This window comes from Engystomops pustulosus, chromosome 11 (assembly GCF_040894005.1).
Source record: "Engystomops pustulosus chromosome 11, aEngPut4.maternal, whole genome shotgun sequence".
Taxonomy (NCBI): Eukaryota; Metazoa; Chordata; class Amphibia; order Anura; family Leptodactylidae; genus Engystomops; species Engystomops pustulosus.
The window spans coordinates 71,572,317-71,598,214 of NC_092421.1; the positions used below are offsets into that span (position 1 = coordinate 71,572,317).

Here is a 25,898-nt window from a genome sequence, read left to right on the forward strand (position 1 = left end):
TCCAATGAAGCATTAGCATATTCAAGCTGTCCACTCTATTCATGAGTGGGAGGTACAGCCACACCCCCCAGTGCTTGACTGACAGCCTGTATAATGATGTGAGGCTGTATAATGATGTGCTTCCTGGTGCTGGTGGCCACGCCCCCTGCAGCCTGTGTGTGCATGTGTGTGTGTGTTTAGGAGAGATACAGCAGCTCCAGGCAGCCATGTTATAGCAGAACATGTCAGATTCATGTGTAGCTGATGTCTGTGTCTCACACATGTGTATTGGGAGGATGCAGCATGTCAGCAGATGCAGCACACACACTAGCCATGCTTTACTATACATTACACACAGACATGAGCAGGGGGAGGAGAGGGGAGGGGTAACAGGGGTGACATCACTGCCTCTGACCATGTGACCAGCCTCATTTACATGATAAAGAATAGATGATTTTACAATGATTAATGTATGAAATAACTAGATAAAGGCTGGGATGGGATCCTTGTGAGCTGCTCCAACAGGTAGTAGTGACAGGACTAGTGGCAGAGACCTGATGACAGGTGTCCTTTAAGGTGCAGATCAGGTGCAGCGGTTAGGGGGTATACATTCTGGATGCAAACAGACACTGACAGCAAGCAGAGAACTTAAAATCTGTAACCCCCAAAAAATAGGTAAAAGCATACCTCCCAACTTTTGGGCAAGAGAAAGAGGGACACAAAGCCCCTCCCCCTTTTTCTAAACCACGCCCATTGTCCCACCCACAGGTATAGTATAATATCAAACTTGATGGTCCCCACATGGTACAACGCCACTTAATTTGCCCCCCCTTCCTGTGGACCAATATAATATCCCCTAATGCAACTCTGCAACATGTAAAACATATAAACCCCTCTTTAATTTTATTCTCCCTTTACATTTGGTTTTCCACTTTTATTTATCTCCCCAAACTTACACATAATCCTATCTGTACTCCCAACCCTTCCCCTCCTCACATGGTGTGGCCTCCTGTCCTCTATCCTCCTCATTCTGTGGCCTCCTCCTGTAGTCTCCTGTCCTTCAGCCTCCCCCTGTAGTCTCCTGTCCTCCATCCTCCTCCTGTAGTCTCCTGTCCTGCCAGCCTCCTGCTGTAGTCTCCTGGCCTCCAGCCTCCTCCTGTAGTCTCCTGGCCTCCAGCCTCCTCCTGTAGTCTCCTGGCCTCCAGCCTCCTCCTGTAGTCTCCTGTCCTCCATCCTCCTCCTGTAGTCTCCTGTCCTGCCAGCCTCCTGCTGTAGTCTCCTGGCCTCCAGCCTCCTCCTGTAGTCTCCTGGCCTCCAGCCTCCTCCTGTAGTCTCCTGGCCTCCATCCTCCTCCTGTAGTCTCTTGTCCTGCCAGCCTCCTGCTGTAGTCTCCTGGCCTCCAGCCTCCTCCTGAAGTCTCCTGTCCTCTATCCTCCTCATTCTGTGGCCTCCTCCTGTAGTCTCCTGTCCTCCAGCCTCCTCCTGTAGTCTCCTGTCCCCCATCCTCCTCCTGTAGTCTCCTGTCCTCCATCCTCCTCCTGTAGTCTCCTGTCCTGCCAGCCTCCTGCTGTAGTCTCCTGGCCTCCAGCCTCCTCCTATAGTCTCCTGCCTCCAGCCTCCTCCTGTAGTCTCCTGTCCTCCATCCTCCTCCTGTAGTCTCCTGTCCTGCCAGCCTCCTGCTGTAGTCTCCTGTCCTGCCAGCCTCCTCCTGTAGTCTCCTGGCCTCCAGCCTCCTGTCCTCCAGCCTCCTCCTGTATCCCCCTGTCCTCCAGCCTCCTCCTGTATCCCCCTGTCCTCCATCCTCCTCCTGTAGTCTCCTGTCCTCCATCCTCCTCCTGTAGTCTCCTGTCCTGCCAGCCTCCTCCTGTAGTCTCCTGCCTCCAGCCTCCTCCTGTAGTCTCCTGTCCTCCATCCTCCTCCTGTAGTCTCCTGTCCTGCCAGCCTCCTGCTGTAGTCTCCTGTCCTGCCAGCCTCCTCCTGTAGTCTCCTGGCCTCCAGCCTCCTGTCCTCCAGCCTCCTCCTGTATCCCCCTGTCCTCCAGCCTCCTCCTGTATCCCCCTGTCCTCCAGCCTCCTCCTGTATCCCCCTGTCCTCCAGCCTCCTCCTGTAGTCTCCTGTCCTCCAGCCTCCTCCTGTAGTCTCCTGTCCTCCAGCCTCCTCCTGTAGTCTCCTGTCCTCCAGCCTCCTCCTGTAGTCTCCTGTCCTCCAGCCTCCTCCTGTATCCCCCTGTCCTCCAGCCTCCTCCTGTATCCCCCTGTCCTCCAGCCTCCTCCTGTATCCCCCTGTCCTCCATCCTCCTCCTGTATCCCCCTGTCCTCCAGCCTCCTCCTGTAGTCTCCTGTCCTCCAGCCTCCTCCTGTAGTCTCCTGTCCTCCATCCTCCTCCTGTAGTCTCCTGTCCTGCCAGCCTCCTGCTGTAGTCTCCTGTCCTGCCAGCCTCCTCCTGTAGTCTCCTGGCCTCCAGCCTCCTGTCCTCCAGCCTCCTCCTGTATCCCCCTGTCCTCCAGCCTCCTCCTGTATCCCCCTGTCCTCCATCCTCCTCCTGTAGTCTCCTGTCCTCCATCCTCCTCCTGTAGTCTCCTGTCCTGCCAGCCTCCTCCTGTAGTCTCCTGCCTCCAGCCTCCTCCTGTAGTCTCCTGTCCTCCATCCTCCTCCTGTAGTCTCCTGTCCTGCCAGCCTCCTGCTGTAGTCTCCTGTCCTGCCAGCCTCCTCCTGTAGTCTCCTGGCCTCCAGCCTCCTGTCCTCCAGCCTCCTCCTGTATCCCCCTGTCCTCCAGCCTCCTCCTGTATCCCCCTGTCCTCCAGCCTCCTCCTGTATCCCCCTGTCCTCCAGCCTCCTCCTGTAGTCTCCTGTCCTCCAGCCTCCTCCTGTAGTCTCCTGTCCTCCAGCCTCCTCCTGTAGTCTCCTGTCCTCCAGCCTCCTCCTGTAGTCTCCTGTCCTCCAGCCTCCTCCTGTATCCCCCTGTCCTCCAGCCTCCTCCTGTATCCCCCTGTCCTCCAGCCTCCTCCTGTATCCCCCTGTCCTCCATCCTCCTCCTGTATCCCCCTGTCCTCCAGCCTCCTCCTGTAGTCTCCTGTCCTCCAGCCTCCTCCTGTAGTCTCCTGTCCTCCAGCCTCCTCCTGTAGTCTCCTGTCCTCCAGCCTCCTCCTGTAGTCTCCTGTCCTCCAGCCTCCTCCTGTATCCCCCTGTCCTCCAGCCTCCTCCTGTATCCCCCTGTCCTCCAGCCTCCTCCTGTATCCCCCTGTCCTCCATCCTCCTCCTGTATCCCCCTGTCCTCCAGCCTCCTCCTGTAGTCTCCTGTCCTCCAGCCTCCTCCTGTAGTCTCCTGTCCTCCAGCCTCCTCCTGTAGTCTCCTGTCCTCCAGCCTCCTCCTGTAGTCTCCTGTCCTCCAGCCTCCTCCTGTAGTCTAATTTGGAGAAAATCTTGTACATTTTAGCATCACCGTCTTTTCATATGCAGATCTTTTTTATTTTTTCGGCTGACAAATCTGGTTAGGGGCTTATTTTTTGCGAGAAGAGTTGTTCTTTTTAGTGGGCTTATTTTAGAGTGCAGAACATTTTTTTAAAGAATTTTTTTAAAGGTTTTTCATTTTCGGAAAGTATTTTGCTTTTTTTCTCCGGCGTTTACCGTGCGGGTCCAGTAACGATTCTTTTTTATTATACAGATTGTTACGGACGCGGCAATACCAAATATGTGGGGGGGGGGGTTGTGTTTTTGTGTTTTTTATACTTTATTAAGTGTTTTAATGGGAAAGTGACATTTTAGGGGCTTATATTTTTATGTATTTATTTTTTATTTATTCTAATGTGTAGTGTTAAGTGTTTTTACACGTTTTTCCTTTTCCATACTTGAACCAGCGATGCTCTGATTCTCTGATCACTGGTTCAAGTCCAATACACTGCTATACAATACTATTTCATTGTAGAGCAGTGTACAATGTCTGGTGGTGCAGAAGCATGCACAGACAGTTTACGGTCAGACCCGGAAGGGATCTGACTTCCAGGGAGATTGTGCAGCCCCAGGGCACTTGGCAGACCACGGGGCTGCCCAGAAGAGGAACACCCTTACACGCCGTGGTCTTGCTTGACCGCGGCGTGTAAGGGGTTAAACCCTGTGATCGGAGTTGGGAGTCGGAGTTTGCAGGTGTTAGAGCACGTGTCAGCTGTGATTGACAGCTGATAGCCGCTACGTCTGGTGCCAGCTCTGTTTGTGAGCCGGTGCCAGAAGCAGTACGCTATACTACGTCCCGGTGCGCTAAGTATCTAGCCGCAGGGACGTAGTATAATGTCCAGGTGCGCCTAGGGGTTATTAGCTATATATATCCCTCTCGGTGTGGAGAAGGGCAAAATAATCGCAATGTCTGGCGGTTCGCAAGACATTGCGATTATTTCAGGGCTTGTATGTCACAAAGCTGCCATACAAGCCCTGATAGATGTGCCCTGTCACACACTGAGCTGTAACTGTGCATGATGTCTTTGACTGTCCTACCTCATGCTGGTAGATGCTCCTAATAGACGTCTGTAGCTGCTGGAGGGGGGCACATCACATCTCCTGCTATCTCTCTGTGCTGCCTCCCTCCCCCTGCACAGCTATCAGGTGAAGGAGCAGAGGAGTCTCCACATCTATGGCCAGCAGCCGCTCTCCAGGTGACCCCCATGATGATTCCTCAGACACTGCAGCTCACGCAGGGGGAAGAGTTGGGCACGGCTCTGCTGTGCTGTGCCCTGCATAGCTGGCAGCTCAGGCTCAGACTTCAAAGCAGCCGCTCTCCTGGTGAGGACGCTCCCCCCCCCTCCCCCATGATTATTCCTCCTCACACACGGCACGGCTCACACAGGGGGAGGAGGGGCGGCCCGGGGGAGGAGGAGGAGGGGCTGTGCTGGGAGCAGAGCTCGCGTTGTCTCCTCTGCAGTCAGTGTCCCGGGACCAGGAGACGGGACAAAGTCTCCTGGTGCGGGAAAACGCATAACAAAGCGTGACAACCTCTTAACCTCCCGGGGCGGCGGGACAAGGCTAAAAAAACGTGAAAGTCCCGCCGAAACCGGGACGGTTGGGAGGTATGGGTAAAAGTCTAAAAACAAATGTAAAAACGGCAAGTAACAGTTTGTGTAAATACGTTGTCTAGTCCCAGACATCGCAACTGATACTCAGCAGCACAGTCCAGACGTGGCGGTATATACAGTATACGTGTGATACACAGAGGGGGAGGAGGAGGGGCATAGCAGTCACGTGGCCGCAGATCGCAGAGCTCTGCACATTCCGCCCCTCCCTCCGCCTGTCACATAAGTGTGCGGGGTGAAGGAGGTGGCTCGAACTGAGGAACGCGATTGGCTGAAGGGGGATCACCGCGTCCAATCCGCTTAAACTCAGTCGGACGTCACACTCCGGGGACAATACATATAGAGGCTGGGAAGGGGGCGCGGTCTTGCTCTCAGCTGGCGGGTTATAGCAGGTGGGTGACCCCAGATCCCTAGTAGCTGTGGTCGGGTCGGTGGGTTCTTAGTTGTCTCTTATTATGAGTCCTATATCCGCTGTGATGATCGGGACAGGTGGTGGCACTGATGATGGGGAGTGGGGTCTGCACGCATGTCATTGCATCATCCTGCGGGTCCTGCGTCACGTGACTATTAGTACTGATTTTAGAAGGAAAGGGGGGGGGGGATCAGCTGCTGGACCTGAGTTGTTTTCTATGTAACCTGATCATCATGTGATGTGAGCGGGCTTTGTGGTGGTTTTATATCCATAGACCAGTAACTAGGGATAGGGACCCTCTGTGGCCCCGTCCACCTATAGATATTATGTATAAAGTCTATAAACATTGTTACATTCTCTAAAAAAATGGCTCCAAGATTAATGCATTTTCACTTGACTTGTCCACAGCTGTCACATATGATTGGTTACTGTGTATCATCTTGAGTAGCCCAGATGTTGTGGCTCTGTGCCAGGCTGTGGCCTCCTCTGTAATGATATATAGCATTTACAGCAGTTAAGGATTGCATCATTATATAATGTAGCTGTGCAGTTCTTGCAGGTTCTGACCTGCTCAGCATCTCCCTGCTAGTTAGTAGTCTATACATTTTAACGAAGGGTAGTGGCTTTCCACTGGTCGGATCTAGGACAATTTCGCATCTGCCGGTGCCTTCTGCATTATGTTGCTGTTTTTCGTGTGTACTCCAATTTTTTTTTCCTCAATACTCTTATAAAATATCTGATCTGATAGTGATTTGCCCATGATCTTATATATTCGATTATTATAGACGTCAGCAATGGCAGTTTGGTTGAAATTTCTTGTATCAATGTAATAAACTTCTTATGCACTTAATTTTTTTTGTTGCATCATCTGATATCCACATGTGACGGTTTGTGACAACTTGCTGAATCTTTCTTGATGCCAACTGTATAGGTTTGCACATTGGCAAACTTTTTAGCAGCTGCTATTCCAGGGTCTCAGTTTTGGTGGCTGTCATTGGAAACTGTTAACAATGTGGTTTATGCTCATTCCCATGGACTCAACTTGGGAAATGTCACAGGAACCATCTCTACAGGTGGTATAGACCATGAGATACTAGACTTATTTGTGAAGGCTTGTTGAATCCTTCTTGATGTATAAGCTTGCAAATGGAGTAACTTTGTTGCTGATAGTTGTCATAATTCCGCTGGTTGTCTTTGGAAGGAATATTTGGGCTTGGTTTGAATGTCACAAAAATCATAGCTGTGGTGCTATAGATCCTGAGATATGACTGCTTGTACAGGTTTGTTTAATCCTTCTTGATGTTAACCTTGTGTCTTTGTAAAAGTTTTAGCATCTCCTATTTGCGTCACAATTCTGCTTGTCAATAATATTCAGGCTCAGCTCTAAAACCTCTCTAGAACCAGGGCAGTAGGTGCCATGGAGCTTTAGATATGACTGTTAGTAGCTAGAATGTATCTTGTGGATGTAACTAGGTCTGCCAAAATTCAGTTCGCTTGAATAATTTATTATTGGGTTAGGTCATCAGGATGTTACTCTTTGGAAACAAATGTAAATGTGTGCAAATATACAAAGTTGTGACATAAGTTGTGATCTTTCTGTAAAACCGATCAGTTATGGAGCAGTAAATTCTATTGCCTAGTGCTCCCTATTGTTTTTCCATGGAATGAAGATGGTACCATTAATATTGGGGTGGGGGGTTTTATATGAGCAAGGGAATGGGCTAAATTGAATCTGTTCTGTTTGCTAGAGTTTCCTGATTCCTAAATGGATGAGACTGACCCTTCAATGGTACCTTTTTAAGTGGGCAGATTGCATATCAGGGCTCTAGGATGGATGAGTGAATATATTGTAAGCTATAATTTTGATTATATTCATTGCCAGCCAGCTTCCCCAAAGTCCGTGGACTAGGTACAGTTCACTAAACCACGGGTATTAGTATTAGATGCCAGGGTTAAGCCTGTGTCGCTGCAGGTCTGAGTCATGGAATATTTTGCTCAGTCTGACACTGATACCCATTGTATATTCACGATCATGTAATGCACTTAGTCACAAGACCGGATCCGCTTACACATACTCTTAACTCCCTTTGGCTTCATTACTTTTAACTTGCTGGTAGCAACTTGGTAAACTTGGCAAGTTCAAGGTAGAGCGAAGTGAACTTGGGTGTGTGCAGCTCTGTGCAATGACAGGCAGAGGAGTGAACGGAGGAGATGGCTGCAGCAGCCAATGGTTCTGCTGCAGGGGGCGGCACATGTAGGCAACACCTGGTTTTGTAATCTGTAGTGCACATACGTAATACACAGCAGGGCAAATACTGAGCTGATAACCCTAAAAGCAATAGTGACCCTGCGAAAGAGGCTGAAGTAATAGAACTGATGCTGAGTAAGAAAAATCAGCATTGGAGATACCGGGGTGGTGACGCATCAGATCTGGCCACTTCCATAGATTGACTGGTGGATCATAGAATAAATACTGGTTTTAGTGATACTTTACTGACCTATTCCTTTCAATGGACGTTTTCACACTTTTAGTTTTTTCAGTGATTAGTTTAGAACCTGTTTGTGTTCACTGACAGATCAGTGAAAAAGTCAGTGAAAAAGAATGGGTCAGGAAGGCATCAGTGTCAGATTACTGAACCAGGAACAAAAAAAAAAACAATGGGGCACATTTACTTATCCGTCCAAGGAGTTCACAGAAAGTGCATTGTCCGATGATCATGCACTGTGCCGCGATTCACTAAGACTGTGCACCCGATTTCCTGCATGTGTCGTTTCCCCGCTCAGGTCCCCGGAGTTCACCATCTTCCTGGTGCATGTAAGTGCTTGGTCTTGTGACACAATTTGAAAGTTAAATCCCGCGCTCAGTCCGAATCCGTGCGACACAATCCCCTGCTCAGTACCTGTCACAGCCGTTCAAAACTCGAAAACGCCGGAAAATCCAACAAAAGTGTGGCCGCTTATTAGTAAATGAGCCCCAATCTGTGTCCATACGCCAAAAATGGGTTCAGTGAAAAAAAAACACAAAGTTGAAACCTTAGTGTTTTTTTTGGGATATAGATATATTCTTAAATAAACGGTTATTGATGCAGTCTATTTGAGGGGCTGACATGAGTCTGATAGTAGCTGATATTGGAAAGGCTCTCCAATTTCAGGTCTGTGACGGTCCAACATCTGGTTTTCCTACTGATCAGATGAATGGACCCTAAACACAAAAAAATGGATCTGGGTCCAGCCCCCTCCATGTAATCTGTCTACTAGCTAGGTATAGGCTTTGTCATTGTAGGACTTTGTATGTTGCATATTAATTTAAAAAAGTGAAAATACTTGTCCTTAACGCATTAACCAGCAATTTACAAGCTGTCACTATAGTGTTAACCCTGGTGTATAAGTTGCACTTGTGTGACCTTGCATTTTGTTTACGAGGTGTGTGCAGGGGGTTGTGGTAGTTTATAACCAATGAAATCTCAATCGTATCCCAGCCCTTGTGGTGTCACCTTGTGAGGGGTGGCCTCTGGGCTCTGTGTGCAGAGATTCACATAGGAATCCAAAAAATGACTGCAGCAGACTAGGACTTTTATTCTCGGTTGTGTCTTTTGCATTTACTCTCTGATTTTGGGATCAGATTTGAGAACCTGAAACTGGGTTTGAGTTTTATAGTCAAATGACTGGAATTTTGTGGGTCTACCTTTAAAGAGGACCTGTCCCCTAAATTTTCGGCACCGCAGTGTTATAGTGATAGCGCCGCATTCAAACGCCGCAGTGTTATAGTGATAGCGTTACCGGAAACCTCCAGTAACGCTATCAAACACTGTGGCGGAGTACAATGTTATCATCGGACAGCTCGCAAAGTTCATGAGGGGGAGGTCCGAGGCGCTGCCTCTTCCCCGGACTGCCCCGCTAGCTCCATAGGCCGGCAGTGACTGCCGCGCGCTAGGCGGCAGTCACCGCCCCTAGCCAGGCCCCCAACCCCGCCCTCTCATGAATACGTCGGACAGCTTTGCGAGCTGTCCAACAATTACATCCTACCCCACCGCAGTGTTTGATAGCGTTACCGGAGGTTTCCACTAACACTGCGGCGTTTGATCGAGCACTAGGAGCTGCTTACTTTACCAAGCAGCTCCTAGTGCCGATAAATTGGGTGACAGCTCCTCTTTAAACTTATTGCAGTAGTCACCCCTGGGCATAGTATCATATTATCATAGTATATGAGGCTGGAAAAAGACGCAAGTCCATCAAGTCCAACCTTCAAGAATTAAATAAATGTTTTATCCCCATAACCCGTGATATTTTTTCTCTCCAGAAAGTCATCCAGGCCTCTCTTGAACATGTACATAGAGTCCGCCATAACAACCTCCTGCGGCAGAGAGTTCCACAGTCTCACTGCTCTTACAGTAAAGAACCTTTGTCTATGGTGATGGTAAAATCGCCTCTCCTCTAGGCGTAGAGGATGCCCCCTTGTCCTGGTCACAGGCCTAGGTATAAAAAGATCTTTGGAGAGATCCTTGTACTGTCCGTTCAGGTATTTGTACATTGTAATGAGGTCTCTCCTCAGTCGTCTTTTTTCTAAACTGAATAATCCCAAATTTTGTAATCTGTCAGTGTATTCTAATCCCCCCATTCCCCTAATAATCCTGGTTGCTCTCCTCTGCACCCGTTCCAGCTCTATTATATCCTTTTTATACACTGGTGCCCAAAACTGTACACAATATTCCATGTGTGGTCTGACCAGGGATTTGTATAAGGGCAAAACTATGTCTTTATCATGAGAATCTATTCCTCTCTTGATACATCCCATTATTTTATTTGCTTTAGCAGCAGCCGCCTGGCTCTGGTCACTAAAATTAAGTTTACCATCCACCAATACGCCCAAGTCCTTTTCAGCTTCAGTTTTACTAAGTAATTGACCGTTTAGAACATAATTATACTTTTTGTTTCCATGGCCCAAGTGCATAACTTTACATTTATCTACATTAAACCTCATCAACCATTTCTCTGCCCATCCCTCAAGCTTCCACAAATCCCTCTGTAATGCTAAACTATCGACCTCAGTATTTATTACTTTACACAGCTTAGTATCATCTGCAAATATTGAAACTTGACTGTGTAAACCCACTACAAGGTCATTAATAAAAATATTAAAAAGAAGTGGCCCCAATACTGACCCCTGTGGCACTCCACTGGTAACATCAACCCAATCTGAGAATGTGCCATTAATGACCACCCTCTGTTTTCTATCACTAAGCCAATTACTTACCCAGAAACACAGATTTTCTCCTATTCCCAGCAGTCTCATTTTATATACCAACCTTTTATGTGGCACGGTGTCAAATGCCTTTGAGAAGTCCAGATATACAACATCCACAGCGTCCCCCAGATCCAGTCTTGAACTTACCTCCTCGTAGAAACCAATCAGATTAGTCTGACAGGACCGATCTCTCATAAACCCATGCTGACGCTGGGTTATAAGGTTGTGCACAGTGAGATACTCCAGGATAGCATCTCTAATAAACCCCTCAAATATTTTCCCCACCACAGCAGTTAGACTTACGGGTCTGTAGTTTCCAGGATCGCTATTTGATCCTTTTTTGTATATTGGTACCAGATTTGCTATGCGCCATTCCTGTGGAACATAACCAGTCCTCAGTGAATCTTCAAATATTAAAAATAACGGTCTGTCTATCACCGTACATAATTCATGCAGAACCCGGGGGTGTATGCCATCTGGCCCAGGTGATTTATCTATCTTAGTGGTTGCGAGGCGGCGCCGTACCTCTTCCTGGGTTAAACTGTTGACATTATAAAACGAATTTACATCATTCCTCATTGTGTCTTCCACCAGGGGATTTTCCTGGGTAAAGACAGTTGAGAAGGCGACATTCAGTAGATTGGCCCTTTCCGCGTCTCCTTCCACCATGACCCCCATGTTATTTCTAAGGGGACCCACACTCTCTGTTTTTAGTTTCTTATCATTTATATACTTGAAAAATAATTTGGGATTATTTTTGCTCTCCCTGGCAATATTTCTCTCAGTCTCTATTTTTGCGGCCTTTATCTGCTTTTTACAGGATTTATTTTTCTCTCTATAATCCTGTAATGCCTCATCGCTACCTTCACGTTTTAGCACCTTAAACGCTTTATCTTTCTCGCTTATTGCTTTCCTTACAAGACTAGTTAGCCACATAGGGTTTTTCTTGTTCCTTTTATGCTTTTTCCCATAAGGTATGTGTTTCTCACAGGACTTTTTCAGAATATATGAGAAAAAGTCCCATTTTTGGGGGGGGCTTTTGTCCTTGAGAGCATTATCCCAGTCTATGCCTTTAAGGTCTTCCCTTATTTGCTGAAAATTTGCCCTCCTGAAGTTTAGAGTGTTGGTTGCCCCTTCACTAACGCTCTTAGTAAAGCGTAATACAAAATCAATGATATTATGATCACTATTCCCCAGGTTCCCCCCAACCTGTAGTTTTGATATCCTATCAGGTCTGTTGGTAAGGATAAGGTCCAGCAGTGCCCCCCCTCTTGTTGGCTCCAGGACTAGTTGCGACAGGTAATTGTCTTTTGTTGTTGACAAGAACCTGCTGCCTTTGAAGGACCTGCAGGTTTCTGCCCCCCAGTCGATATCTGGGTAATTGAAGTCCCCCATGATAAGTACTTCACCAAGCTTTGAAGCCGCATCCATTTCACTTATCAGCATTTCCTCTGCTGCCTCCATTATATTTGGAGCCTTATAACAAGCCCCTAGTAATATTTTATTTTTATTTTTCCCTCCTCTTATCTCCACCCATAGGGACTCCACATTTGCGTTACTGATGTCATCTCGCAGGACGGGCTTGAGGCAAGAATTCACATATAAACAAACCCCTCCCCCTTTTTTATTTATACGATCCTTTCTAAAAAGACTATAACCATCTATAGTAACAGCCCAGTCATAGCTACTGTCCAGCCATGTCTCGCTGATACCCACTATATCATATTTCCGTTCCAACATCAAGAGTTCCAGTTCCTCCATTTTGTTTGTGAGGCTTCTGGCATTTGTGTACATACACTTTATATGGTTTTCCCTGTCCGTATTCCTTTTGTCCTTATTCCCCAATCTCATTCCAGCCCCCCTTCCTCCCCCATGGACTATGACCCTTCCCAGCTCTCTATGTACACCGTCTATTTGCCCTGCACAAGTGTAATTGCCCTCCCCCCAGGTCTCTAGTTTAAACACTCCTCCAACCTTCTAGCCATTTTTTCCCCTAAAACAGCGGCCCCCTCCCTATTGAGGTGCAGCCCATCCCTACTGTAGAGCCTGTAGCCCACAGAAAAGTCATCCCAGTTCTCCATGAACCCAAACCCCTCCTTCCTACACCAACTTTTGAGCCACTTATTTACCTCCTTGATCTCCCGCTGCCTTTCTGGTGTGGCACGTGGTACAGGCAGTATTTCGGAGAAAATTACCTTTGAGGTCCTTGCCCTGAGCTTATGGCCTAAATCTCTGAAATCATTTTTAAGGACCTTCCACCTACCTGTTACTTTGTCATTAGTGCCAATGTGGACCATGACCGCTGGTTCCTCACCAGCCCCTCCCAGTAATCCGTCAACCCGATCCGCAACATGCCGAACCCGAGCACCCGGCAAACAACACACTGTTCGGTATGCACGGTCTTTGTGACAGATTACCCTGTGTGTTCCCCTAATAATGGAATCTCCCACTACCAGCACCTGTCTGACCTTGCCTGTGCTCCCATTACCCTTCTTACCGGAGCAGACATGGTTAAGTAGTCATTCCCTATCTGCTTCTGTTACATCCTGGTGTCTTCCAATTACCATCTAATTTTCCCTTGGCAGTTCCTCAAAACACACAATCAATCTCTTCCAGTTTTGAATTATCATTAAAGAGAACCTGTCACCAGGAATGTCATGCTTAGCTGGTGACAGGTTCCAATAGACGATGTTAAAAATGTCTTTGTTGCTATTCTGAATCTTTTCACTCTGCATAAAACTTTATTTCACATTACTTGGCTCGCTGCCAGCAGTGTGTGGGGAGGGGACAGCTGTAGCCTGTGTCACTGTCCTCTCCTCCCTGCTCATCCAGCTCCCTCCCCTTATTCCTGTCATGTGCCACAGGGGAGAGGAGTAGGATGGTGTAGAGTAGAGGAAGAATGCATGAGGAGACTGCCCGCCGACCCCTAGCCCATAAACTAACCACACGTGGCTGGCAGGGAGCCTGGTAATGTGAATTATCACTTTTATAAAGTACTGAAATGGCTCTGACTGCTGACAAAGGCATTTATACAACTTGATAAATCTACAAAGTAACAGCTACATCAGTAAGTATATAGTAAGGCGTGGAGTTCACCCTTCTGACCACAAGCGGAAGCTTTCGCAATACAAAGGAAGTGACTGGCGGGTGGGGCAGGTTTTGAAGATCTTGACTTAAGGTATCAGAATTGAGAACCTTAAAGTGGGTTTGAGTTTTATAAGTCTCATGACTGGAGTTTTGTGGGTCTACCCTTAAATTTATTGTATAAGTCGCCTATAGAATACATAGAGTGCGCTGAATCAGTAAGAATTACAATAGTTTTGCCTGTTATGTTGCACCTTCTTACTTCTGCCCAGTCCTTGCAGTCTATAAGATCAGGCAGAATCCACACTGGGTCATGGGGGGGAATGGGGATTCTAAGAATTTCTCTGTAGTAACAGGATAACATGGATACATAGATGCTTATAGATTCTTCCTGTCATAAGGTTCTTATGAGTTGGAGTCACTTGCTGAATGCCAAGGGGGTTAACCTGACACGGGGGGGTGGGGGGTGCATGAGATTCTATGTTCTCCATTGCCACAGGGTGAGTGGGGGGTCAGTGGCATTGGGCAAGTGCCAGGGCCCATAGTGATGGGGGAGGGGGCACACACAAGGCTGTACATAAGGAATTGATACGGGTGTGAAGGGCTAATGAATCTATAGGGTGTGAGTGGGGCTGTGTACAAAATAACCGTGAGGGGACTGATTGGTATCATAAACTAGGGGATATTTTAGGTAATGGAGACTAGTTTATGGATTTTTAATGCCGCTGCATAAGTTCACTGCAAAAGGGCTGTCGCCCAGGGGCCTCCTGAAACCTGTAGCTGACCCTGGCGGCCCTGATATTATAAACTTGCAAAAAGTCATATTAATTTTCATGGTTTCTTATTCTCTAAACAAACAAGTAATATCACTTTAGATTAATCTCTAGTCAGTGATGGGGTTTTCCTGGTTTCTAATGGAGAAACCTCCCAATTCAATAAAACGAAGCTTTGCATAATCTTGGTATTTCATCGTTGGACACACAGTCCGGGTCAGATAAGCCGCTGGCTGTGATGGGGGTCATTGCATAATTGTAGAGTGTTTGCCAGGGTGACCCAGCAGGTTTATCTATGTGGTGAGGGTTTTCATGGTCACACTTGCGCGTCGGTGTGTGCGTGTGTTATTTGGCGTTGGATGGTTATTGGATTTATGCCGGTAGTTCCCCTGGACGTTTATAACCTGCCACATCCTTGCTGAGCTTACATTGTCGTGTACCTGTCCATCTGACTGTTCCTTTCCATCTCAGGACTTCTAGTATTTCCTTGGAATTTCCACAATGTTTTCCAAGCTTATCCAGAGGCGCACTGTGGGTGCTCTATGCAGCAACCTACGGGCCACCATGAGTTCTGCCGGACCGGCTGCTACAGAGAGCAGCGTGGAGGAACCACTCACCTCAGATTATGTCTATGAAAGAGAATCCAAGTATGGCGCACACAACTACCACCCTCTACCTGTGGCTCTGGAAAGGGGAAAAGGTTTGTACACACCCGGCCTTTACAGCACTGGACCATTTACAGGGCATCTAGACTGTATGCAAATGAGCCTGAGGGGCTCCAAGCTCCATTAACACCTATGGGACCAGGAGTCCCTCTGGCTCATTTGCATACAGTCCTTCATCCTGGTGGTAGATGCCCTTTAAATGAGCGACTATAGTTACTATACCTGTCTTCCATCAATTACTACGTATGAGCATATATTGAATTCGGCTCCCCCTCTTCCTATCCCCTGCAGGTGTGTATGTGTGGGATGTGGAGGGCAGGAGATACTTTGACTTCCTCAGCGCATACAGTGCAGTGAACCAGGGACATTGTCATCCTAAGATCCTTGATGCCCTAAAGTCTCAGGCGGAGAAGCTGACGCTCACATCCAGGGCTTTCTACAATGACGTCCTGGGGGAATATGAGGAGTATGTCACAAAGCTGTTCAACTACAACAAAGTACTGCCCATGAACACGGGTAAGATGCAAAGTGATTTTATCTATGAAGAATGTGTATTATGAACCTTGGTGCTGAATTTTAGTTATTAGTATATTTTATGGTGGAGGAGCTGAGCACATTGCACATAGTGTCCTATCTGCAGGCAGCATGTTATAGAGCAGGAGGAGCTGAGCAGATTGTACATAGTGTCCTATCTGCAGGCAGCATATTATAGAGCAGGAGGAGCTGAGCACATTGTACATAGTGTCCTATCTGCAGGCAGCCTGTTATAGAGCAGGAGGAGCGGAGCATATTGTACATAGTGTCCTATCTGCAGGCAGCATGTTATAGAGCAGGAGGAGCTGAACAGACCTTTCATTGTGCATAATTTGTAGTTTAAAGAAAATTTACCATCCAAATAAAGCATGATAAATAGAGATGAGCGAGCACTAAAATGCTCGAGTGCTCGTTATTCGAGACGAACTTTTCCAGATGCTCGAGTGCTCGTCTCGAATAACGAGCCCCATTGAAGTCAATGGGAGACCCGAGCATTTTTCAAAGGGACCATGGTTCGGGAATAAAATGTGTTAATTAATTGAAAAAGAATGTCTTCTGATAAGTTAGCAGATGTATGCAAACATCTGCAATCTATTCTTCACTGTTCCGCGCGTATATTATCTCCCGACAAGTTAACAGATGTGAAGAACAGTGAAGAATAGAATAAAAACAGTGACCACAGGATCATTTAAGTGAAAAACGCAGTGAAGAATAGATTGCAGATGTTCTGCACATCTGCTTACTTGTCGGGAGATACGCTGTCCCGGGATCCGCTGCTCTTCTTCCACTGAAGTCTCCCCGATGTCTCCCCGTGCCCCTCGATGTCTCCCCGTGCCCCTCGATGTCTCCCCGTGCCCCTCGATGTCTCCCCGTGCCCCTCGATGTCTCCCCGTGCTGCCCACCGTGTTCTTCACACATATATATTGTTCTTCACATACTATTTTGTTCGCACCGTTCCGCGCGTATCTCCCGACAAGTAAGCAGATGTGCCGAACATCTGTAATCTATTCTTCACTGTGTTCTTCACTGTGTTTTTCACTTAAATGATCCTGTGTTCACTGTGTTCACTGTTTTTATTCTATTCTTCATTGTTCTTCACTGTGTTTTTTTAATTAAATGCTCGATCTCGAGCAGGGGAAATACTCGTCCGAGCAACGAACCGTCTCGAGTACCTTAATACTCGAACGAGCATCAAGCTCGGACGAGTATACTCGCTCATCTCTAATGATAAACTATTGACTAATAGTTCCAGGCACTGTGACTGTAATAATCTTATACATGTTACTCGTGGCCTCCTTCCTTCCAAAATCAACTTTTAAAATTATGATATTTGAGCCTGAAGGGCTCTTGGGTTGTTACCATAGCCCCTCTGTGTGGTATAGTCCAAGGGTTTATGGTTTATCATGATGGATTTTGATCGTAGGGTTCCTCTGGGTCATTTTGGGTTAAGGGGTCTAATGTGTGGCTTTGAACAGAGATGACTAGAATTTCCTAAATGGTCATTTTGGCTTCTTATGACCATCCCTGCAGTTCTAAGTAGAAATAGGAATTCATTTATTTTGCATTCAGTATAAATCTGCTCTACAATGTGCCACTTGCATCCATGATGTACAGTGATGGTTTCCATAGGCTTGTGATATGGCTGCACTTCCTGCAGTGAAGTCTTATGTAGCACTAATTCTTAGTCTTGGAGGGGCTTTAGATCTTCCTCTGTTTAGTATATTGCTCTAATATGAACCTTCATGAACTTTATCTCTTCAGGAGTCGAAGGTGGAGAAACTGCTTGTAAGTTGGCAAGAAAGTGGGCATACACGGTGAAGGGAGTGCCCAAGTACAAGGCACAGATTGTTTTTGCAGGTAAGATCAATGTATCTTGCATTGTGGCAGGAAACTTCATCACTTTGCCTAATGATATTGGTGACACAGAAGAGCTGGAGATTAATATCAGATTTTAGTGTTTATAGCCTGACCTTAAACACTTCCCAGGACGGGACGTAGAAGTACTGCATGGCCGCCAATGTCTTGCACACCCGTGCAGTACTATTACGGCATCTAGATGTCAGCTGTGTATAAGGTGAACGCCCTCCAGTAAAATCCAGTTATCTGAGCATTTCACATTACACTACACTAATACATGATACCAAAGCCCAGCCCCTGGAACTACCCCAGAATTTTGTCAGGTTGCAAAGAGTAAGTTATAACACACAATTATATTGTAATACAAATGCTTAGGGAGAAATGTGCAATGCAGGTGTCATGGGCTTTTACAATATGTCTTTAGTGAAAATTAGGTGCCTGATGACAGGTTCCCTTTAAGGGATCACCTGTATTTGGTATTGCCTCATCTGTAAACACTGTGTACAGCAAGATTGGACCTGTATGGTGAAAACTGAGGGGGGAATCCTTAGGGTGAAGACACACATTGCGTTTTTGGGCCGTTTTTCGGAAAAACGGACAAAAATGCATGCGTTTTCAAAAACCGCATGCGTTTTTAACGATCTGAAAACGCACTTAGTAAAAACGGACCAAAAACGCAATGTGTGTCTTCACCCTTAGGAGAATGCTCTATGGTGATCAAAATGATGAAGCTGAAAAGAACTGATTGCAAAAATAGCCCTCAACTAGTGCAATTGACAAGACAAAGTTATACCTCTGGAAACGCTGAACTTAGTCCCTACAAATGTGAAAATTTTTAGCTACAGTTCTAAGCTGCTGAATGTTCAGGAAATGTTGGTTATCAAGTTATTTCGGTATTGTCTGAATTTCTGCTATTTTATTTTTTTTAAACTCATTTTGCCAAAACTTTCCATCTATCCATGCTCCCATGTTACATTGTCTTACTTAGACTATTTCTTTCCATAGCTGGTAACTTCTGGGGTCGCACAATGTCTGCCATATCCAGCTCCACAGATCCTTCCAGCTACGAGGGCTTTGGGCCATTTATGCCAGGATTCAAAATAATTCCTTACAACGACCTTCCTGCGCTGGAGGTAAGTGGCCTGTGATGTACAATGATTGAAAGGCTTCTATTAAATATGTCCTGATGGTCTAGTGAATTGTGTAAGCTGAGGTGTTGTCCAGCTGTCTACAACTTCAAAGGGAACCGGTCACCAGAGTTTACCCAATTAAACTATCAGTCAGCCCTCGGGTCAGGTGTGAAATGTCCTTTCCAGGATTCCCTATTTGAAATCTCACCTATAAAACAAATCTCCAAATTCATGTGAAAATCGGCAGAGACGAGTCAAGTTTTGTTGCTGAGAGGAAAGTGTTTGTTCAAGAACCCCTTTAGTAACTAGGAACATGGTGTCTTCTTATAGATGATTATCTTATCTTTCACATCCCACCAGGGTTGTTTCAGTGATCTACAGAATTGGAGGTACAGGCAACTAAAGACCTCATTGGAAAGTAGAGCTGCAGAAATTGGGTTTTTATTCATATCCCAAGTTCTTTAGATCACAGAACCGCAAGCCTCATATGATCTGAAAGATGATGATTCATGTTAAAGATAAAGCATGTTTTCAGGGAATCTGGGGCAAGGGGTTTTTCTGGAGGGGCATGTATACTGATCAACCCTTGGCATGGGTAATCTGTATCAAATCTGTTTTTGATTGGGCTTCCAGATCCAGCACCAGAAGTAGATGGGTTTGTGCTCGGGACCAGGATCTCTGCACAGAGGATGTGAACTTCTCTAACTTTGACACCTTGTTGTAGTAATCTAGGGGGGGGGGGGGGGCAAACACGGTCGGTTTAAGACAAAGTGGGGCCCTGGGTAAAACTATTATATAAGCAGTCAGTCAGTAAGAGGCTCCTATACTGCACATTAATAACACTTTGTAGTTACACACAGTAGTAGGTAAGTGTCTGTAATGTGGGACTGTAGGAGAGACAGATGATAGGGAGATGGATGATAGAAGATACATATGATAGATTTATAAATGCATAACTACACATGATAAATGTGTAGACAGGAGATTTAACCAAGGGGGTATTATAGGAGTATAATACCCTGGGCAATTGCCTAGTTCGCCTCCTCCGAACACCAGCCCTGGGGACTTAAATATGGAAAAAAAAATGCTTAAATTGTTTTAAAAAAATTAAGGAATTGTTCCCCTTTCCTTAGAGAGCGCTTCAAGACCCCAATGTTGCAGCTTTCATGGTAGAACCAATTCAGGGCGAGGCCGGAGTCATTGTACCTGATGAAGGTTACCTGACAGGAGTGAGGCAGCTGTGCTCGGCACATAATGTAAGTTACATCCTACACGTGAAGATGGATCCTGACTGCTGAACGCGGCAGCTGATCTCTATTCTCTTCTACAGGTTCTGTTCATTGCTGATGAGGTGCAGACGGGTCTGGCCAGGACCGGGAAGATGCTGGCTGTGGACTACGAGAATGTCCGGCCAGATATTGTGGTGCTTGGAAAGGCCCTCTCCGGAGGAGTCTATCCTGTAAGTATAGATCACACCATGTTCTTGTGGGGTCTTCAGTAGAGACCCCAAAAATTATTTTGCATTCAAAGTGCGGAAGGTTCTTGCCTGTAGCTTGGACTAGATGTGACTGTGATCTGCTCTTTCCCCAGGTCTCGGCTGTACTGTGCGATGATGAAGTGATGCTCACAATTAAGCCTGGAGAACATGGGTCCACGTATGGAGGCAATCCTCTGGCGTGCCGCGTGGCCATGGCTTCTCTGGAGGTAGTGTACCAGTATGATTCATGCAGGAGTCCATAATACTCCACACATTCCCCATCACTACATTTATTGGCCTGATGTTTTTTATGTAGGTCATAGAGGAGGAGAAATTGGCAGAAAATGCCCACCTGATGGGAGAGCTGTTACGAGCAGAACTCATGAAGACCCCCTCCGACATTGTCACCGCTGTGAGAGGAAAGGGATTGCTGAACGCTATCGTTATAAAGCAAACTAAAGGTAACGCTGAGAACCTCTGACATCCCATGTATGGTAGATTTGAAGACACCTCTGCTTGTCATGGAATCTTTGGCCATTTATGTAACTTCTGCTGTATCCAGATGTGTCCGGGGGGAAGTTTTCCTGCTTCATAGACTTGTATTTCATGTAAATAAGACTAAATGATACAAATCTTGAGCCAAACAAGCCACAGGGTCTTCTGTTGGAGAGGAGAACCCAGACATGACGGCTTTCTTCACAGGCCAAGGCAAACTGGGTGAATGAATAGAGCCATATTGTGTTCATCTGCTTGGCTCTATCCGTAATCACTTGCTATATTGGTCTTCATGTAGGTCAATAAATTAATATTAAAATGACTAAAGGACCAAACTTGACTCCAGTTTTGGCAAGAATTTTCAACATAACCAGTGGCCTATATAATTTTATATAATATAAGTCTCTGCTAAAATGTTTCTGACCTCTGCTGAGAAACCTACCTGTAAGCCGGACCCCCAATTGTACCAGTTATGGGGGGAGTTCACTAACGGCTTCACTGCAGAATCCATTGTAGGAGAGGAATCAAGCAAGAGGCCTTCAGACCTGACCATTCATGTTCCTGCTGGGTCCATAAGGCTTTTAAATGAGAAACCTGTCTACCCTCATCACTGGTCTGACAAATGGAGGACTGACTGACTGCCTTAAATAGGTTATACAAAGCTTGGAAGTGACGAGTGAGGGTCTGACTGCTGGGACCCCTGGCTATTGGGAGAGCAGGGGTATGATGGAGCAGCGGGCAAAGTATGGGAGGGTCAGATATTTCTGGGCACATTGCTCCATCTCTGGTAATCACTTACAGTAGGGAATTTATCAAGACTGGGCACATTGTGCAGAACCACCGGGGCAATACGTGATGTTTAGTGTTTCTATAGTCATTAAACTCTTCCCTTTTGCCTTCCTAGATTGTGATGCCTGGAAGGTTTGCCTCAGACTACGTGATAATGGACTTCTGGCCAAGCCCACTCATGGAGACATCATCCGACTGGCGCCACCACTAACCATCAAGGAGGACGAGATCCAGGAATGTATTGAGATCATCCATAAGACCCTCCTGTCCTTCTGATCCATCTCTCTCATGTACTGCTTATGTGACACCTGAATTGGATACTCTAAGGGATTTGGGGTGTTCTGAAATTTGGTGAAATGGACACAGTGTGCCCTCTATTAAACTAGTAGTGACCCCCTGTATAGTGAGGGCTGCGGGGGTCTTCAGATGGGAATGGAACTAGTTTGCCATAGGGAGCTCATACAGCCCTCTGTTACTTGCTCTTGTATCTAGTGTTATTTCTCTATATATTGTTATTTATAGTAAAAAAAGTAGAAAATATTTAATATTTTGGTTTCTAGATATTATGTGTTTTGACGCTTATAAAATGTGAATAAAGTTTTGGCTTCTCTGTATGTGACTAGTGTGGATTTTGTATCGAGTTATCCTTGAACCTGCCTCATGGTTTTAAAGAATGAATAGAGGGGATTTATAGGGGTCTATTCTATGGGGGGCATCAGTTGTCTCATAATGAACTGATGAAGGAATTTTACTAGTTCCTACTGGAGAGCCAACTTAAAGGAGTTGTCCCAGAAAACAGAAGTCTCATTGTCACTGATGGCTGGATGTCTCCATGGATTGGTGTAACTCTGTGTTTAAAATGGTTGTCCCAAACAAGGATGTTATCCTGTGGATGGGGGATAACAAGGTGATTGGTCTGCTAGACCTCCTGTGATCAGGAGAACAAGGGGGCGCCTTCTTCTGACTAATGGGTAAAGTGTAAAGGACAATCATGCTTATCCTGCCACTTCATTCTATGGGGTGCTCAGAGATAGCAGAGCGCTGTACTCAGCCATTCAACATCTGTCAGTGCTGTGCTCTGCAGTTTTCAATTCTCTAGAATAGAATGGAGAAGCAGGACACCTGTTCATCCTGCTACTCAACCCGGGAGGGTGCAGCCACACATTCAGTTTTTGAAGCCAAAAGCAGGTGTGGATCATAATGGGTGAGGACTTGTCATTTAAGTGCTGCTCCTCTATTTTCACATCCACTCCTGGTTTGGGCATCAAACTGCATCTGAAAAATTGTGTAGACACTCCCTGAATGAAAAGACCCCCCCCCCCCCCCCCGTTGATAATTCCCTGACCAGAGATGAATGGTCTATGGAAATGGTCATGTTTTATATTCCGGTATACATGGTACAGTGTGTGGATAACCTGACAGCTCATACTTGGATGTGCAAACAAAACTGTAAAGTCTCTTCAGAATCAGATCCTGCAGTAACAGATTAATAAGCGGCCTTACCAGATGTACACGATATTATATAGTTTACTGGGACATCATTAACATAATGAACCTGCACAGATGTAGCTCATCGCTCAAAACAGTCACAACAGATCAGCCAATCTTCATGATCACCCGTGCAGCACTAATACATTGTCACGTCTAGTGAGTGGATAACTCAAATAACCCAAAATGACCCTTTAACGCGGCAAACGCAGAGCAGAATATAAAGCCCCGACTGGACTGGATAGTGGGAACCCGATTGTCAGACCCTCACTATCACCTTGTTGCCCCCCCATGTTGGGACAATCCCCTTCGAACTTGATTTGGACACATGAGGGGGAACACTGACATTACTCCTTTACCTTTCACCTTCTCTCTAAGGGTGAAGACACACATGGCGTTTTTGGGCCGTTTTTACTAAGTGCGTTTTCAGATCGTTAAAAACGCATGCGTTTTTGTCCATTTTTCATTGCACAATTTCGGAAAACCGAACGCATGCGTTTTTAACGATCTGAAAACGCACTTGGTAAAAACGGCCCAAAAACGCCATGTGTGTCTTCACCCTCAGGGTGATGCCACACATGGCATTTTTGGTCAGTTTTTCCCAATTAACTTAATAGATTTAACAGGTTGTAAGCAGCCAAACGCATGGGAAACTGCCAAAAACTGACCAAAAACACCATGTGTGGTATCACCCTAATCCCAGCGTCTTGTATCTGTAAAGCCCCAGGTACATCTTCTCCCCATCAGGACTACGTTGTGATTCTGTATGAAGGGCTGAATTAGCACTTTAATTTCCCTTAATTGATTTTAAATGACAGTGGAATAAACCATATGGAATGAATGGAAACCTTGTAACCCGCTTGGCCTCTATGTAGTAATGTAACATAGCGGCTCAGCCGTTCAGTCCTGTCCTCTTGTGCTTACACTGGGAGCCGCGTGTTTTATTACATGTAGATCCTGTGTGTTCTGTAGGGAAATAACTCTGCAGCATAGGACCCAATGCCATCTGTGATCGAGAATTATGATTGTAGTGCAGTTTCTACAGTCAGGGCTTTATATATACCATATCTGGATGTGTTTTCTGCCTTTAAAGGGTCATTTTGGGTTATTTTAGTAACCCACTCACTAGATGTGACTGTATTAGTGCTGCACGGGTGATCACTAAGATTGGCTGATCTGCTGTGACTGTTTTGAGCTACATCTGTGCATTTTCATTACGTTAAAGGGAACCTACCACCTCGGATCTACCTATAAACGTAGAACGGGTGGTAGGTGCATCTATAGGACGTGAGGATAGCTCTTTTTTTAGAGCTAATCCTCATGTCCCTGCAATATTTTAATAACTTTAATTTCCCTAATATGCAGATTTTGTAAAGGAGCTACTGGGGCGTGGAGTAGCGCAGACGGCGGGCTTTGTGGAAGAGGGCGTGCCGCTTTCTGGTAGGAAGATCAGAGGCTACTGGGGCGTGGAGTGGGGATGACGTGCAGCCTCAGCTCCGGCTACTCCACGCCCCAGGAGCCTCTATAGAAAATTTACATATTAGGGAATTAAAAGTTAAGATTGGGGCTGGGGATGTAAGGATTAGCCCTTAAAAGCGCTGTCCTCACGTCCTATAGATGCACCTACCACCCGATCTACCATATTAAAGGGAACCTACCTATAAGATGTCCCAGGCATGCATTTTTTGACGGACTCTTTTAAAAACTATTTAATGCAGGATCTTATTCTGAAGTTCTGTTTGCATTTGTGTTTGCACATCCATTGTGTTTACAGGACCACCTACCCACTCCCTACAGATCAACTGGAGATCATACAAACATATGATGGTGCCGCTCAGCTTCATTTATTTCTATACAACTGAGCTTAAAGGGATTGTCCACTTTCAGCAAATAATTGATATTGTTTGTGTAAGGAAAAGTTATACAATTTTCCAATATACTTTCTGTATCAATTCCTTTTGGTTTTCTAGATCTCTGCTTGCTGTCCTGCTATAGAAGCTTCTACTTTTACTTCCAGTGGGTAGAAATCTGTGAAAAACCGTTAGTATATGTTGATAGATCGGGCATTTTCGGACATGGCGATACCTAATGTGTTTATGATTTTTACTGTTTATTAATATTTATGAGTTCTGGGAAAAGGAGTGATTTGAAATTTTAGGGGTTTTTTATTATATATTTTTAAACTTATTTTATTTTTACTATTTTTCAAACTCCCAAGGGTACTTTAACCCTAGCTTGTCTGATCGATCTTAACATATACTGCCAGTGGTGGCGAACCTATGGCATGGGTGCCAGAGGCGGCACTCGGAGCCCTCTCTGTGGGCACCCAGGCCATCACCCCAGCATGAAGTTCACCAGACAGGACTCAAAGAATCTTCCTACAAGCGAATTTGCCCTCCCCCTTTCAACTGCGTTGGTGCCCTTAGGAGGGTGAAGGATTGAAATTTGTTAATGAACAAGGAGAAATACATTACTGCTTAAATTGCTGTGTTTGCACTTTGCAATAAATAAGTGGCTTTTGGTTGAAGTTTGGGCACTCAGGCTGTAAAAGGTTCGCCATCACTGTATACTGCCATACTACAGTATGGCAGTATATGGGGATTTTCCTCCTCACTCATTACAATGGGTTAAAATGGGGAGCGGCGATCCTCGGCAAGATGGCGGCACCCATGCGGCAGCATCGGATTGCTAGCACCGATCGCGGGTGCAATATGCAGCAAAGACTTACCAGCTATGGAGAGGGCTCAGCCATGTGAGCCCTCTCCATGCACCGGGACCCGTTGGGAAGAGGTTAAAGGACATTTACCACCAAGATGAAGGATTGTAAACCAAGCACTCTGACATACTGGTGTGTGCCCCCTCTGGCAGGGTCCGCTCTTCCTTTAGCTTCTTATGCGCTGGCCCTTTTAAA

The 25,898-nt window shown here is 46.1% G+C and overlaps 1 protein-coding gene across 1 annotated transcript; it reads left to right on the top strand.

Moving 5' to 3' along the window:
• The first annotated feature begins 5,287 nt into the window (after nucleotides 1-5,287).
• OAT (ornithine aminotransferase) lies at nucleotides 5,288-22,111 on the top strand. Its single transcript, XM_072129888.1, has 10 exons — nucleotides 5,288-5,430; nucleotides 15,024-15,252; nucleotides 15,509-15,733; nucleotides 17,513-17,608; nucleotides 18,614-18,741; nucleotides 19,872-19,994; nucleotides 20,069-20,197; nucleotides 20,329-20,442; nucleotides 20,532-20,676; nucleotides 21,615-22,111. Exons 2-10 carry the CDS (start codon nucleotides 15,054-15,056, stop codon nucleotides 21,773-21,775), a joined length of 1,320 nt encoding a protein of 439 aa, XP_071985989.1. The 5' UTR covers nucleotides 5,288-5,430; nucleotides 15,024-15,053; the 3' UTR covers nucleotides 21,776-22,111.
• The last annotated feature ends 3,787 nt before the right edge of the window (nucleotides 22,112-25,898 follow it).